The following is a 14,528-nucleotide window of genomic DNA, read 5'->3' on the forward strand; positions in this document are numbered from 1 at the left end:
TTTTTTTTATTTTCAACTCCATCTAGAAATTTTTTGGTGTGAGGGATGGCATGGAGCTAATTGTTTCCTCCAAATACCATTTATTGAAAATTTTCTTCTCCACATGATTTCAAATTTTTAATGAGAGTTAAGCAAATTTCTCTTTACTTTCATAGTAGTGATTATCAAGAAGCTAATATTATTTAAATTGTACACACTTCTTTGTTTTAATTTGTTAGTGTTTACTATCTACCACTTTGAGAAAGAAAGGTTTTCTTTTCTCCTTTTTTAAGGATATAAACAAGAGCCTTGTTCTTTCAAGAATTTTTAAAAATAGCTTTTTTGAGATACAGTCCACATACCCCAATGTTCATAGCAGCATTATTTACAATTGCCAAGATGTGGAAGCAACCCAGCTGTCCACCAACAGATGAATGGATAAAGATGTGTTATAAATATACAATGGAATATTTCTCAGCCATAAAAAAGAATAAAATTAGTGGCTGCTGGGGGGTGGGGCGGGAATATAGAGGTGGGGAAGCGGTAAGGTACAAAGTATTGGGTGTAAGTTAAGCTCAAGGATGTATTGTACAACACAGGGAATATAGCCAGTATTGGGGAAGAGCTGTAAATGGAAAGTAACCTTTAATTATACTAAAAAAAATTTTTTTAATTAAAAAAATAGTTCTACCACCTAAGTATGCATTCTTAAACAATATAGGTTTCATTTGTTTTAAACTTTATTAAATAAATACTGTACATAAATCTTTGTGTCCTGATCTTTGGACCTATGTGATATATTAATATCCAGCTATTAAAACTAAAGTATACAAGTCAGTGGTTTTTAGTATATTCACAGAGTTGTGTAACTATCATCTTTATCAAGAATTTGGATATTACTTACCTTAAAATGTTACATGCAAAATTTAAATTATATATTACAATAGGAAACAAAGGAAATACTCCTTTGGAATCCTGTTAAGTGATCATTTAGAAATTGTTATACTTTCATATTTTACGTTTGTTTTTCAGGTATTTTGTTTTTGGATAAGTTTCATATGGTTCTGATTTTATTCCCCAGATAATGACTGAGTTTTTCTCATCATTTTCCCAATGTCTAACTATCACAACATAAAATATAATTCCTAGTGAGAATGAATATTCAAGCATATAGTCCTTAGAAGAAAAATTTACTGTGAACATAAGATTAAACATTCATAATAAAAATGTGTTCGTGTTTTATATCATTTAATTGAATGTATTTATTGTAGACCATTGTATTAATGTTGGTTTTAAAATTATATATAAAGCATGGATCCTGTCTCAAAGATCAAATAAGATCTAACGTGGGTAAGATTGCTTATAGTGAGATTTTTCACGTAAATGTCTAGACTACACTATTAAACTGAAATAACATTTAATTGTTAAATGATCCAAGTGATATCATCATGTAGAGCTTAGGAGAAATTTAAATTTTTAGACCAATTGTTTTACTCACTATAAGGGGTTTTCCAGATCCTTTTAAACTAGAACTCTGTTACAATAAATATGGCTAAAAATAATTATTAATAATTGAAAGAGAACTTCGCTTATTGAGAGTAATACAGTTGACTTTTTCTTTCAAAGATAAAGGACGGGCATGGTTATCTTAGAATGCACTTGCTATAGGAAGTATAAGTAATGCCCTTTTAGCCATGTTTTCTTTTTAAATTTTTTCAAAATTACCAAGAATGATTTGAGGTTTGTTTTGTTTTGTTTTTAGAACTGTCTTCCAGGTATTGATTAGACAGAAGGGAGGATGATTCCCACCATACCTGATAATTCCCTTTATATTCCCTAAATGTGTTGGTCTGCTTTCTAGTCAAGCATAATCAAGATCAGTATTTTTTGCATAACAAGTCCCTTGTAGTGAAAGAGACTTGAACACTGTGTCCCTACTGAATTACCCTCACTGGTAAGCGTTACTGTAATCATAGTTGAACTGATGATATAGGAAGGTTGGTAGTATTATTGACATAGTAAAATTTTATTATAACAAAATTTGGCTTGCACATTTTTTTAGTTAATTAAAAGAATTAAAAGTAAGGAATTAAAAGGAATTAAATGTATTAAAAGTAAGGAAATGCCTATATTATGGAATAGTTTTGAATATGAGTGAAATAGTTGACCTTATTACTTGACCTTTCAAGTCAGTATACTAAAATACCCATCCAGAAATGCAGTAACTGGCTTAACAGCTTAGTACTTACTCCTTTCTATAGCTCCTTAATTAACGACCTTACTCTCCACTCAAGTATCTGCTAAAGCCAGAAACTTGAGTGTCTTCTCCAGTTGTTGTTCTTTATCATAAGTCATACCTAAGAGCACACTAAATATTCTTTATTTTTCCTTCTAAATTGTTTTCTAAAATTGCAGATCTGATTATCTTTACCTTCCATGCATGTAAACCTTTTATGATCTTCATTGCCCTTAAGAAGAAATCCAAACTCTTTGGAATGCTCTATCAGCTCTTTGTAGACTGGCCCCATTCATGCAATATACATTTCTTATTTATCTGTGCTCTACCGAACAGTGAGCTACAAGATGAATAAGGTCAAAGTCTCAAGGAGCTCTCAGTTTACTGAAAAAGAGAGAAAACACTGGATAATATATACAATGTAGTGATGGTTCAAGAAGAACAAGGAGTATGAGGAAGGTGTGTTGAGGAGAAGAGGATTGTGTAAGTTGTGTCAGAAAAAAAGCTAGGAAGGAATTCCCTGGCGGTCCAGTGGTTAGGACTCATCGCTTTCACTGCCGGGGCCTGGGTTCAGTCCCTGGTTGGGGAACTAAGATCCCGCAAACTGCACAGCACAGCCAAGAAAGAAAAAGAAAAAAAGCTAGTAAAGAATGATTGAGTCAGATGCCTTTAAAATGACAGCTCTAACACTTTTGACTTAACTGTCCAGACCTCTGTCTATTGTGCAAGCACTAGGGAGTCTAGTTAGGCCACCTCTGCAGAAAGGCACTAAGAGCAACTTAGAATATAGGTCTTGGTTCCTTTCCTCATAGTTCTCAAGTGTCCCTGGCTCATTAATACAAGTTATAAGGCTTTGCCTTTGGGATTCGTTATATATGTGTGTCCAAAAAAATAATTTTTCTCCTCCTTTACCTTCGCCTTTTTATTCAGAGTCTAAAGCAATATTTTGGAATGAATGTGATGATCTGATACTTAACAAAGTAATTTCAGTTTTAGCTTCGAAAAATCTCTCTTTAATGGTTTGAAAAGATTTTCTAACTTTGTTTTCTTTCAGCATACTTCTTGATGAAGAAGGTCACATCAAGTTAACAGGTAAAAATCCTCATTTTGTTAAAATAGTCTCTCCTACTCTATATAATTAATTTCCTTTAAGGTTGATCATGGTATAAATATTAAGTAACACATTGTGTTAAAAACTTGAATTAGAATTTTTAAATAATTAATGTAAATATTGGAACTATTAATGTAAACTTTGGAACTCAAAGTTTAAACTTTACGTGTGCAAATTATTGTAGGATATTTATGAACTTGATATTTATTTTGGCAGATTTTGGCCTAAGTAAAGAGTCTATTGACCATGAAAAGAAAGCATATTCTTTTTGTGGAACTGTGGAATACATGGCTCCAGAAGTAGTTAATCGTCGAGGTCATACTCAGAGTGCGGACTGGTGGTCTTTCGGTGTGTTAATGGTAAGGTTTGGGGTGTTTTTTTGGTTTGTTTTTTTTTTTTTTGAAGTTCACTAGTGAATATAGTAGAAATATAAATCACTTGTTTTATTGTATAGCAATTTTAAAAGATGTGGTTGTAATTAAGATGTTGCTTTTTTATCTTCTAGCCTTGAGATTTTATACCTACTGACTAATACCTCTGATTATTTTGCCTTTTTATAGTTTGAGATGCTCACTGGTACACTACCTTTCCAAGGAAAAGATCGAAAAGAAACAATGACTATGATTCTTAAGTAAGTACTCCCTAGTGGATGTGTTTTGATGAGATTTAAAAATAAATGCTTCAGACTAAAAAATGAGATTTTTAGAGTGTTAGCTATCGTATAAGAAATAACTAAGAAATTCATTGATATTATGACATCAATATTATGTGGTTTAAATATGAGCAAACCCCATAGATCTAGAATACTCATAATTATCTTCATGTTACTATTGAAAGCTTTACCTTTGAGATTTGGAATATGAAAAAGATGCCCATTATTCTATTTCTCTTTACATTGTCCTGGAGGTACTAGCAAGTAAAGTAAGGCATCCAAAAGAAGTGCAGCTTAAGGTTTAAAAAGCAGAAATAAAATTGTCATTATTGGGAATTCCCTGGTGGTCCAGTGGTTAGGACTCCATGCTTCCACTGCCAGGGGCCTGGGTTCGATCCTTGGTCAGGGAACTAAGATCCCGCAAGCCCCACGGCGCGGCCAAAAAAAATTGTCATTATTTAGTTAACACGATTGTGTCCATAGAAAATCCAAATCTTCATATAAATCCTTGGAATTAATGAGAGCTTGGCAAAGTTGCTGGATAAAGGGTCAGTAAATAAAATCTATTTCATGTCTGTATACTAGCAACAGAAAACGGAATTTTTTAAAAAAGATACTGTTTACAATAGTAAAAAAAAAAAATCAAACCTAGGGAGAAATCTAGCAGAAGTTATGCAAGAACTTTATGCAGAGAACTTAGAAAATGCTAGGAAATTTTAAAAGACCAAAGTAACTTGGAAGGTTATACCATATTCACGTTATGACAGACCTAAGTGTTATAAAGGATGTGTGTTATCCAATAAAAAAATATAATGTGAACCCCATACATAATTTTAAATTTTCTAGTAGCAACATTAAAAAAGTAAAAAGAAACAACTAAAATTAATTGTAATATATTTTATTTAACCCAGTATATCCAAGATATTATCATTTCAACATGTGATCAGCATTAAAAAATGATCGAGACATGATACATTATTTTTTTTATTTGAAACTCACTGCAGGTTTTACACTTAACAGTTTGGGCTAGCCACATTTCAAGTGCTCAGTGGCTGTATGTGACTAGTGGCTACCATATTGGACAGCATAACTGTAGTTTCAGTGCAAATCATATTTAAATCCTAACAATTTTTTGTGTGGAACTTAATAAACTGATTCTTATATGATAATACAAAGGACCAAGAATAGCTAAAACACTCCTGAAGAATATCAAGATAGGAGGACTTGCTTTACCAAGTATCAAGCCTTGCTATAACTATAATTAGGACAATATGGCATTAAAACAAGTATAGAAAATAGAATTGTGCAATGGACTTGAGAGGCCAGTAGCAGACCTATACATATATGGACACTCGATTTACAACCATTGGAAATTGCAGAGCAGTAGGGAAATAGCACCCTTTTTTAGTAAATCATGCTGGAAAAAATGATATTCAAACAGAAAAAGATAAAACAACTACCTCACACCATACACAAATCATTTCCAAGTATATTATAAATATATATATATATATTTTTACATATATATGGGAAAAGGGCAGAAAGATTCTAGAAGAGAATATAGGAGGAATCTTCATGACCTGGGTGTAGAAGAAGTAGTCTTTCAACACAAAAAGCATGAGCCATAAAGGAAAAGATTGATAAATTATTACTACATTAAAATTAATAACTTCTCATCAAAATATTCCATTGAAAAAATAGAAGAAATTTATAACATATAACCAACAAAGGACTTGTTTCCAGAATATGTCAAGGACTCCAGTCAATCAATAAGAAAAAGACAGCCCAGTAGAAACATGAAGGGACGTAGGGACTTCACAAAAGAGGATATCCTATGGCCAATAAGCTTATTAAAAGATGCTTGCCCTCATTAATCAGAAAATGCAAATTAAAACCACAGTGAGCTACAACTACATACCCACCAGAGTAGCTAAGGGTACAAAGACTGACAATACAAAGTGCTGACGGGCTGTGGAGCAGTGGCAGCTTTCATACATAGCTGGAAGGAATGTAAATACTCATATAACCTCTTTGGAAAGCAGTTTTTGGCATTTCTTCTAAAGTCCAATACATGTATAACCTCATCCAGTAATCCTGTTCCTAGGCATGCACCCAGTTTTTATGCATCAAGGTACTTGCACGTCAAGAAACAAGTACCCAGATACTTATAGCAGCATTATTTATAATAGCCAAAAGGTAGAAACTAGATTGTTAACAGAAGAATGGACTAATAAATTGTGGTATATTCATACAGTGGAATACAGCAGGGGTTGACTATAAATATTTTAGATTTTGTAGGCCACACACAGTCTCTGTCACATATTTGTATTGTTTATTATTTGCTTCTAGCACTTTTAAAATGTAAAAACCATTTGTAGCTCAAAAGCCATACAAAAATAGGCTGAAGCCTTTTGCCCGTGGGTGTAGTGTGCTATACAGCAAAGAAAAGGAACAAACCACAGTTACATACAATGACTTGGGTAAATCTCACAAGAATGTTGAGCAAAAGCAATTCAGACACAAAAGAATGAATACTACATAGATGATCCTATTTATAAAGTTTTAAAAGCAGACAAACTAAAGCATAGTTTTTAGGGTCCCTATTTAGATGGCAGAAGTCTGCGGCAAAATCAGGAAAGTAGTTACATTGGATGAGGGGTTCTGGCAATGTTATATTTCTTGGCCAGATGACTGTTCACTTTGTGGTCAATCATGGAGCTGTGTACTTTGGTTTTAGATTTGGGAGGTTTGGTTTTGTTTTTTGCACTTTATGTTATTCGTCACAATAAAAAACATTGAAAAATATTTGCTATACAAATGAATGTTCAGTGAACCTTCATCACTCCATCTACTCTGGCCCCTTCCTTTCAGCTAATAGACACACTTTAGTGTTGAGAAAAACAAACCATTTCTTTGACTTGGCCTATCTTTCAAGTTTCTGCAGCATCTTCCTGCATTCTTTCAACAAAAAGCCTCTTTAAAGAGTGGTCTGTGCTTTCTCTTACTTTTTTTTGGCTGCTTTTATCCCATAGCCTGTTTGTCATTCATTTCTGCCGCTCCATTGAGCGGCTCCATTCTCTCACTATGGTCATCAGTAATTTCCTGGTTGCTTAAACTAGTGGCAGATTGTCAGAAAGGTGACTCTTTGTATGATTTGTTCACGCAATTCATTCAACAGATGATTGAGGTCTTTCTATATGTACTTAGGATGCAATGTGAACAAGACTGACAAGATCTTCTGTGGTCTCACTGAGCTTGCATTCTAGTGGGGGAGACAAGGAATTAATATTTAAACAAATAAATATAATAATTTCCTGTAGTAATAGGAGCAGTGGGGATAATAAACCAGGGTACTCTTGAAGTGTGAGGGAAGGGGCAGGGGCAGGAATCATTTTAGATGAGACATTTAAGGAAGGTCTCTCTGAGGAGTATTTGACACTGCTGGCCACCCCCTCCCCCCTTCGTTTTTCCTACTTTCATCTACTTCTCCCACCTCTCTAGCCATTCCTCTTTTGGTCTCTTTTGCTTGACCATTCCTTCTCTGCCTGCTTTTCTCTTTTTAATTATGAAAAATTTCAAGGGTAAATTCGCAAAAATAGAATAATACAGTGAACATACGTATACCAATCACCCACATTCAACAGTCATAAAGATTTTGCCACATTTGCTTTGTCTATTCCTCCTTTCTTTTTTTCTTCTTTACTGAAATAGTTTAAGCATTCCAGACATGTCATTTCTCACCTACTGCAGTTTGCATTGCTAAAATATATGGATATTTTCTTATGTAAACTGGTAATAGTCATCTAATACCAATCCTTAACCAGATTTTTCAGGTTTTCTCCAAAACTGTATCCCAAATCAAGTCTGCACGTATCCTTTCGTTGTATTTCTTCAGCTTCTGTTCATCTAGAACAGTGTACCCCTGTTGTTCCCCTGCCATTTACTTGTAGAAACCATGTCACTTTTATAGAATTTTACTTTCTGAATTTATCTTGTTAAAAGATGAGACCACTTCTTAATATCTGAAACAAAAAGCATAAAGGTGATTGTATTGCTTACTATAGTAGGGAAAGCGGTGCTGGTCCAGTAGAATCTCTCCAAGCAGAGTAGACCATTGTTCTTATATAGGGTTTTGGGGAAGGGTGGAGTTCAAGAATTGGCAGGTTTTCAGGGCCTAAAATGAATTGACATCATCTGTAAGTATGGTTACTTGGGTGGGACTCTTGGCACTCAGGTGTGGTTATTGGCGTCAGTTCATTCTTATTTGGCTAATTTTCACAGATGAAGAGCAGTTACTGATTCGTTGGTTTGCAAAAACAAAAAACTCTGTTCACCTAGGCAAGTAGTCTTTGATCAATTGAATGGTTCTGGTGCCTCTCTTGTTACCATGGTTACATAATAATTAGTCTTTTCCCAGGAGTGTGAAGTTTTTTTATTCTCCTTGTGATGTTTTTTCACTTGTTACTTTATCCTGTTTTTGGTTAAACTTTTTTGGCAACATTATTTCATAGCTCGTGCTTTTGCACCCTATTGCATCATATCAGGAGGCTTACAGCACCATGTTGCCCCACTTTAAGTGATGAATTCCCATGGTTACAGCTGATCCCTCCATTGTAAAGTTCCCTGTCAGGTTTTCATCTAATAGTTTCATCCACTGATAATCATTACTTGAAACAGTTATTTTATTAGGGATTTTAAATTGTGTATTTTCTATTACTGTTATTCCTTCACTTATTAGCTGGTATTTTCCAAAGCAATGAGCTTTTCCTCATCAACTAGGGCTATTTAGTTACCTTGAAATGAGGCTCAAACAAGATGAGCCCCAGTGGGGGTGATGTCCGATGAGTTGGGTTTTTATGTTAGTTTTGACTTTTTCCTTTTCCTTTTTCACTATAACGAAGTCATGGGATTTACTAATCAGTGTGATTCAGCCAATTGCATTCATTATTTTTAATGCCCAAATGGTTCTTTTTCTGACCACCTTTTAAATGTTCTCGTTACCCAGTGTTCCATCTCTGATATGCTTTTCTCCCCGCCTGGACTCACTTTCCTGACTGGCACCAGTCTTTCCAATAACTATTGAACATTTTAATTACTCCCAAATCACTCTTTCTTACCTTAATTTACCAGGCACCAGATCTTTATTTCCATTTACTCACCTGCATGACTTAACATTTTTAAACTAAATTTATCTTTGTTCGCTGTTCTGTTCCTCTTCTTGTATTCCCAATTAACAGCTTTTCCATGTACCCTATCTCCTAAGCCAGAAACCTAGAAATCATTCTTGATTTCTTCCTCTCTTGCATACAAAGGTATTCACCAAATTCAGTCTCCGAACTATTTCACTGTCCCAGCCTTCCTTCTGCATTGCACTGCTTACAGTTCTCAGATCTCCTACCCATGGTGATCTCCTACCCACACTATAGGGCCAAGCTTCTAAGTAGATTGCTCACTGCCTACCACCGCTTCCCACTCCAGATCATTCTATACTTCCCTTGGAGTTCCCTCTTGAAAATAAATCTTGTCCGTAAGTCCACTGTTTAAAGACCTCTGCTATATTCCTGTTACCAAATACGGCAGTGTTTCCCCTCGTTTCTGTTGTTCAACAGAATGCTAATTCTACAAGATGTTAATAGGTATTCTCTGAAGAAGAGGTGCTAAAAACAAATGTTTAGAAAAATACTGATTTCATTACTCCAAATTTATTGGCCTTTTATACGCAACGTATTTTATTTTATGTCTCTAACAAGGGGTATAATAGATAGCATTCCACAAACTCACTGGATCATGAAATATTTTGTTGTTGTTGCTAAGTGTCTAGGGAAATTAATATTATTTAGTAAAATATTGGGGGACACTGGCCAAACGAATAGATTCTCAACCTTTAAATTGCATTTAAGGCCTTTTTCAATCTCCCATGTTAACATAGATATTCCCTACTGTTCCCTTAGCACTCTTTACATGTGTCCTTCTGAATTTGTCTCTTAATGTACTAGCATTATCTATATCTGTCTTCCCCACTGATTGTGGGGGGGGGGGGCTGTCTTTATCTCCGTATCCTAAGCAGTGTCTAGCACATAGTAGCTTCAATAACAACTCACTGAATAATAAATGGATCTATTTCTGAAATAGAAATTTCTCTGCTAGCCATTTTCTCCAGCACTGTTATTATTTTCATACTTACAGGATGGTTTCCTTAATTTGTAGGTTGAGAAAAAGAGTAAAATTATATATTAGAAGTGAAACAGACCTTCAAGCTCATCCAGGCCAGTGGTTTTCAGACTGTGTGCCACAGACATCTTAGATGTTCCACAGACCCCTTTCCCACCAGCTCCCCTTCCCTGGAGGGCTATTAAAGGGAACGGGAGGGAAAAAATAGGTGTGTGAAGCACATGTTCTTTTAAATGTTTTAAATGTTGGATTTCTTAAATTCCTGTTGAGAAAGAGTTCCAAGTCTACAGTTTGGCAGCCATTAATCTAACATCCAATCCCCTTGCTCATGAAGAACTGGTAACAGGCTCAAGGGGATTGGCTTTCCCAAGGTCACAAAGTTCTTAGTAACAGACCCAGAACTAAGACTCAGATGATCTTACTTTTACAGTAGTGCTTTTTACAAAATTCTGAAAAATGAAAAAGTTCATTAGAAGATTTGGGGCTAACATTCTGTGTTCACACAAAAACCTAGACCCAAATACTCATAGCAGTTTTATTCATAATAGCCCCAAACTGGACACAATCCAAATGTCCCTCAACAGATAAATGGATAATCTGTGGAATATCCTTGTCATGGAATACTACTTAGCAATAAACATGAATGAACTATTGGGACTTCCCTGGTGGTGCGGTGGATAGGACTCCATGCTCCCAATTCAGGGGGCCCGGGTTCAGTCGCTGGTCAGGGAACTAGATCTCACATGCATGCCACAACTAAGAGTTCATGTGCTGCAACTAAGGAGCCAGCAAGCCACAACTAAGGAGCCCGTGAGCCGCAACTAAGGAGCCCCACCTGCCACAACTAAGGAGCCCTGGAGCAGCAACTAAGGAGCCCACGTGCTGCAATTAAGACCCGGTGCAACCAAATAAATAATATAATAGATAGATCTATTATCTATAAATAAATAAATGGAATGAACTATTAATACAACAACTTGGATGAATCTCAAGGGAATTATGCTGCATGAAAAAAGTTACATACTGTATGGTTCCATTTACATGGCATTCTTAAAATGACAAAATTATAGAAATGGAGAATACATTAGTGGTTGCCAGAGGTTAGGAATTGGGGAGGGAGGGAGGTGGGTGTGGTTATAAAGGAGCCACTTGAGGGATTCTTTTGGTGTTGAACTGTTCAGTACCTTTACTGTGGTGGTGGATACAGGAACTTAGAAATGTAATAAAATGGCATAGAACTTCACCTCACAGCTGTCAGGATGGTTATCATCAAAAAGTCTACAAATAGTGGTCGCTTTGGCAGTACATATACTAAAATTGGAATGATACAGAGAAGATTAGCATGGCCCCTGCGCAAGGATGACATGCAAATTCGTGAAGCATTCCATATTTTTACTTTGTTATACAGCAGAAACTAACACAACATTGTAAAGCAATTATGCTCCAATAAAGATGTTTAAAAAAAAAAGTCTACAGATAACACATGTTGGATGGGAATTCCCTGGCGGTCCAGTGGTTAGGGCTCCGTACTTTCACTGCGAGGGCCCAGGTTCAATCCCTGGTTGGGGAACTAAGATCCCGCAAGGTGCGCGGTGTGGCCAAAAAAATAGCACACATTTTGGGGAGTATGTGGAGAAAGGGGAACCCTTGTACACTGTTGATGGGAAAACACTAATTCAGAAAGACACATGCACCCCAGTGTTCATAGCAGCACAATTTACAATAGCCAGCACATGGAAGCACCCCAAGTGCCCATTAACAGATGATTGGATTAAGGAGATTTGGCATACACATGCGCACGCACACGCGCGCACACACATACACACACACACACACACACACACACACACACAATGGAATATTACTCAGCCATAAAACAGAATGAAATTCTGCCATTTACAGCAATGTGGATGGACCTTGAGGGCATTATGCTAAGTGAGATAACTGAGACAGAGAAAGACAAATACTGTATGATATCATTTACATGTGGAGTCAAAAAATAATGCAAATGAATGTATATGCAAAACAGAAACATTCACAGATACAGAGGACAAACGTACGGTTACCGAAGGGGAGATGGAAGCGGGGGGAGGGACAAATTAGGGGTGTGGGATTAACAGATACAGACCACTATGTATAAAATCAGTAAGCAACAGGATGTACAATATAACACAGGAAATTATGGCCGTTATCTTATAATAGCCTAAAATGGAATATAATCTGCAAAAATACTGAATCACTATGCTGTACACCTGAAACTAATGTAATACTGTAAATCAACTATACTTCAATTTAAAAGATGGCATAGAACTAAACACACACACAAATAAGTGCAATGAAAATTGGAGATATCTGAATGAGATCAGTGGATTGTGTCAATGTCAATATCCTGGTTGTGATATCACACTATAGTTTTGTAAGGTGTTACCACTGGGGGAAACTGGGTAAAGGGTACGTAGGCTCTCTCTGTATTATTTCTGATTTGGGATCCATAATTATCTTAAAATTAAAAGTTTATTTTAAAAATAAAATACAGATACCTCCAAAACATAAAATATATGGATTTATTATTTAGAGCCAAACTTGGGATGCCACAGTTTTTGAGTCCTGAAGCCCAGAGTCTTTTACGAATGCTTTTCAAACGAAATCCTGCAAACAGATTAGGTAAAATTTTTAATTAATTTGTTTCTTTTGTGTGTTTGTTGGTGTTTGTTTTCTAGGGGGGAGATGGATATTTGTGTTTGTTGTGGGATTATGAAATAGTAGGACAAATGTTAAAAGTGAAGACTGAATAAACAATATATATATTTATCCTTGAAATAAAATTACCATTTAATCAAAACTAGTCAATTTTTGATAGGCGCAGGACCAGATGGAGTTGAAGAAATTAAAAGACATTCATTTTTCTCAACAATAGACTGGAATGTAAGTATAGAATGAAAACTTGCTTGAAATTTTTTTTATAATTAACACATGTCTAAGTCTCTCATTTTTCCTCCAGAAACTGTATAGAAGAGAAATTCATCCACCTTTTAAACCTGCAACTGGCAGGCCTGAAGATACTTTCTATTTTGATCCTGAGTTTACTGCGAAAACTCCCAAAGGTAAGGAGAAAACGTGAAAACCCAAATATAAGGCAATGTATTTTTTTTTCTTGTTCAATCAGAAAATCTTATCTAGTATAACTCTATATACTGTCCTCATTTCTTCCCTTCATACAGTACCCCTGCTGTAATAACTAGATCATTAGTAAATCCTTTATAGCATTTTATAGAAGTCAAGATCCTTCTTAAATCTTTTAGCAAATTATGTTGTACCTTAAACTTCCATACAATTTGTGTGAAAAAATTATTTGGTTGTGCGTTTATTTACCTGTAGCTATGTTCACATGAAATACTACAGCATAAGTAGTGCCCTTTAAAATTCTAATATTATATGGTATTCTGGAAGTACTTACAAAGTTCAAATCCCAAGCATAACTTAAACTTCATGTGAGGTGTGATAACTTCAAAATGATTCATATCGTGTATCAGGCTTTATCCTAAAATTGCACAAACAGTGACTATTAGAGAAGTGATCTTTGAAATGGTAAGTTGTATTTCATTCATTAGTGTGTGTATTATACATAATGGTGTTTTTCACTCTAATGTTCTCTCATTTAGGTGTATCAGATCCCAGGTTTATCATTGACAAGCAAATAAATAGAAAATGTACTTGCGTGTATTTCCCATAGAGTGTATCATTCAAACCTTGCTATAAAGCTTTACAGCCAAAATTCTAACAATCTATATTAAGCAATGATGGGTGTTTATTTTTGTAAGGCAGCCTTAGAAATTTGGATTAACACATGAACAGAATTTTATCAAATGTATAGACAGTGATATGCATAGAACTGATGATATATGGTAATGTTTTACTTTTCTTTCTCAATACAATTTGTCCTGATAGAGGAAAAAATCTTAGAATAGAGCAGTTCTATATTATATTCTGCCCAGATAGGTTCTCTTAGCAGAAGTCTTCAGTATAATTCTGTCACATTGACGTAGAATTCACTAAACAATATATATTGCTGAGAATATCAAGCTGATATTAAAAGAGAACTTTATGTGGAGTTGATGTTTAAGTAGATTTACCTGTTTTTTGCTTGCCTTTAGCCTTTATAGTATGTTTATAAATATTAGTATGCCTAATTGTATGTTTATATTTATGAATAACATATTTATTATACTTGTATTATTTCTTTTTTAGTGAGCATTAACTATATTGTGAAAGTATTTTTCTGTTTTTGTTAATGCCAGTAGATTCCACATAAATAATTTGAATAACAATACATGTCACGTCATAAAACATTTTAAGGACTACGTACTGTGATTGTCCTA

General features: G+C 35.0%; 1 protein-coding gene and 1 non-coding gene across 5 annotated transcripts in view; both read left to right on the forward strand.

Moving 5' to 3' along the window:
* The window catches only part of RPS6KA3 (ribosomal protein S6 kinase A3), a 107,350-nt gene that overhangs the window by 68,746 nt on the left and 24,076 nt on the right, over positions 1–14,528 (forward strand). For all 4 annotated transcript variants that reach the window (XM_024739426.1, XM_024739427.1, XM_024739429.1 and 1 more), the window contains 6 exons: positions 3,270–3,307; positions 3,543–3,685; positions 3,887–3,957; positions 12,725–12,813; positions 13,010–13,074; positions 13,151–13,253. In XM_024739426.1, coding sequence (XP_024595194.1) covers positions 3,270–3,307; positions 3,543–3,685; positions 3,887–3,957; positions 12,725–12,813; positions 13,010–13,074; positions 13,151–13,253 — 509 coding nt within the window. The remainder of the gene's footprint in view (positions 1–3,269; positions 3,308–3,542; positions 3,686–3,886; positions 3,958–12,724; positions 12,814–13,009; positions 13,075–13,150; positions 13,254–14,528) is intronic.
* On the forward strand, positions 11,437–11,543 carry LOC112395990 (U6 spliceosomal RNA). Its single transcript, XR_003002478.1, has one exon. It is a non-coding gene; the product is annotated as a U6 spliceosomal RNA (small nuclear RNA).

This window comes from Neophocaena asiaeorientalis, unplaced genomic scaffold (genome assembly GCF_003031525.2).
Source record: "Neophocaena asiaeorientalis asiaeorientalis breed wild unplaced genomic scaffold, Neophocaena_asiaeorientalis_V1.1 scaffold194, whole genome shotgun sequence".
Lineage (NCBI taxonomy): Eukaryota > Metazoa > Chordata > Mammalia > Artiodactyla > Phocoenidae > Neophocaena > Neophocaena asiaeorientalis.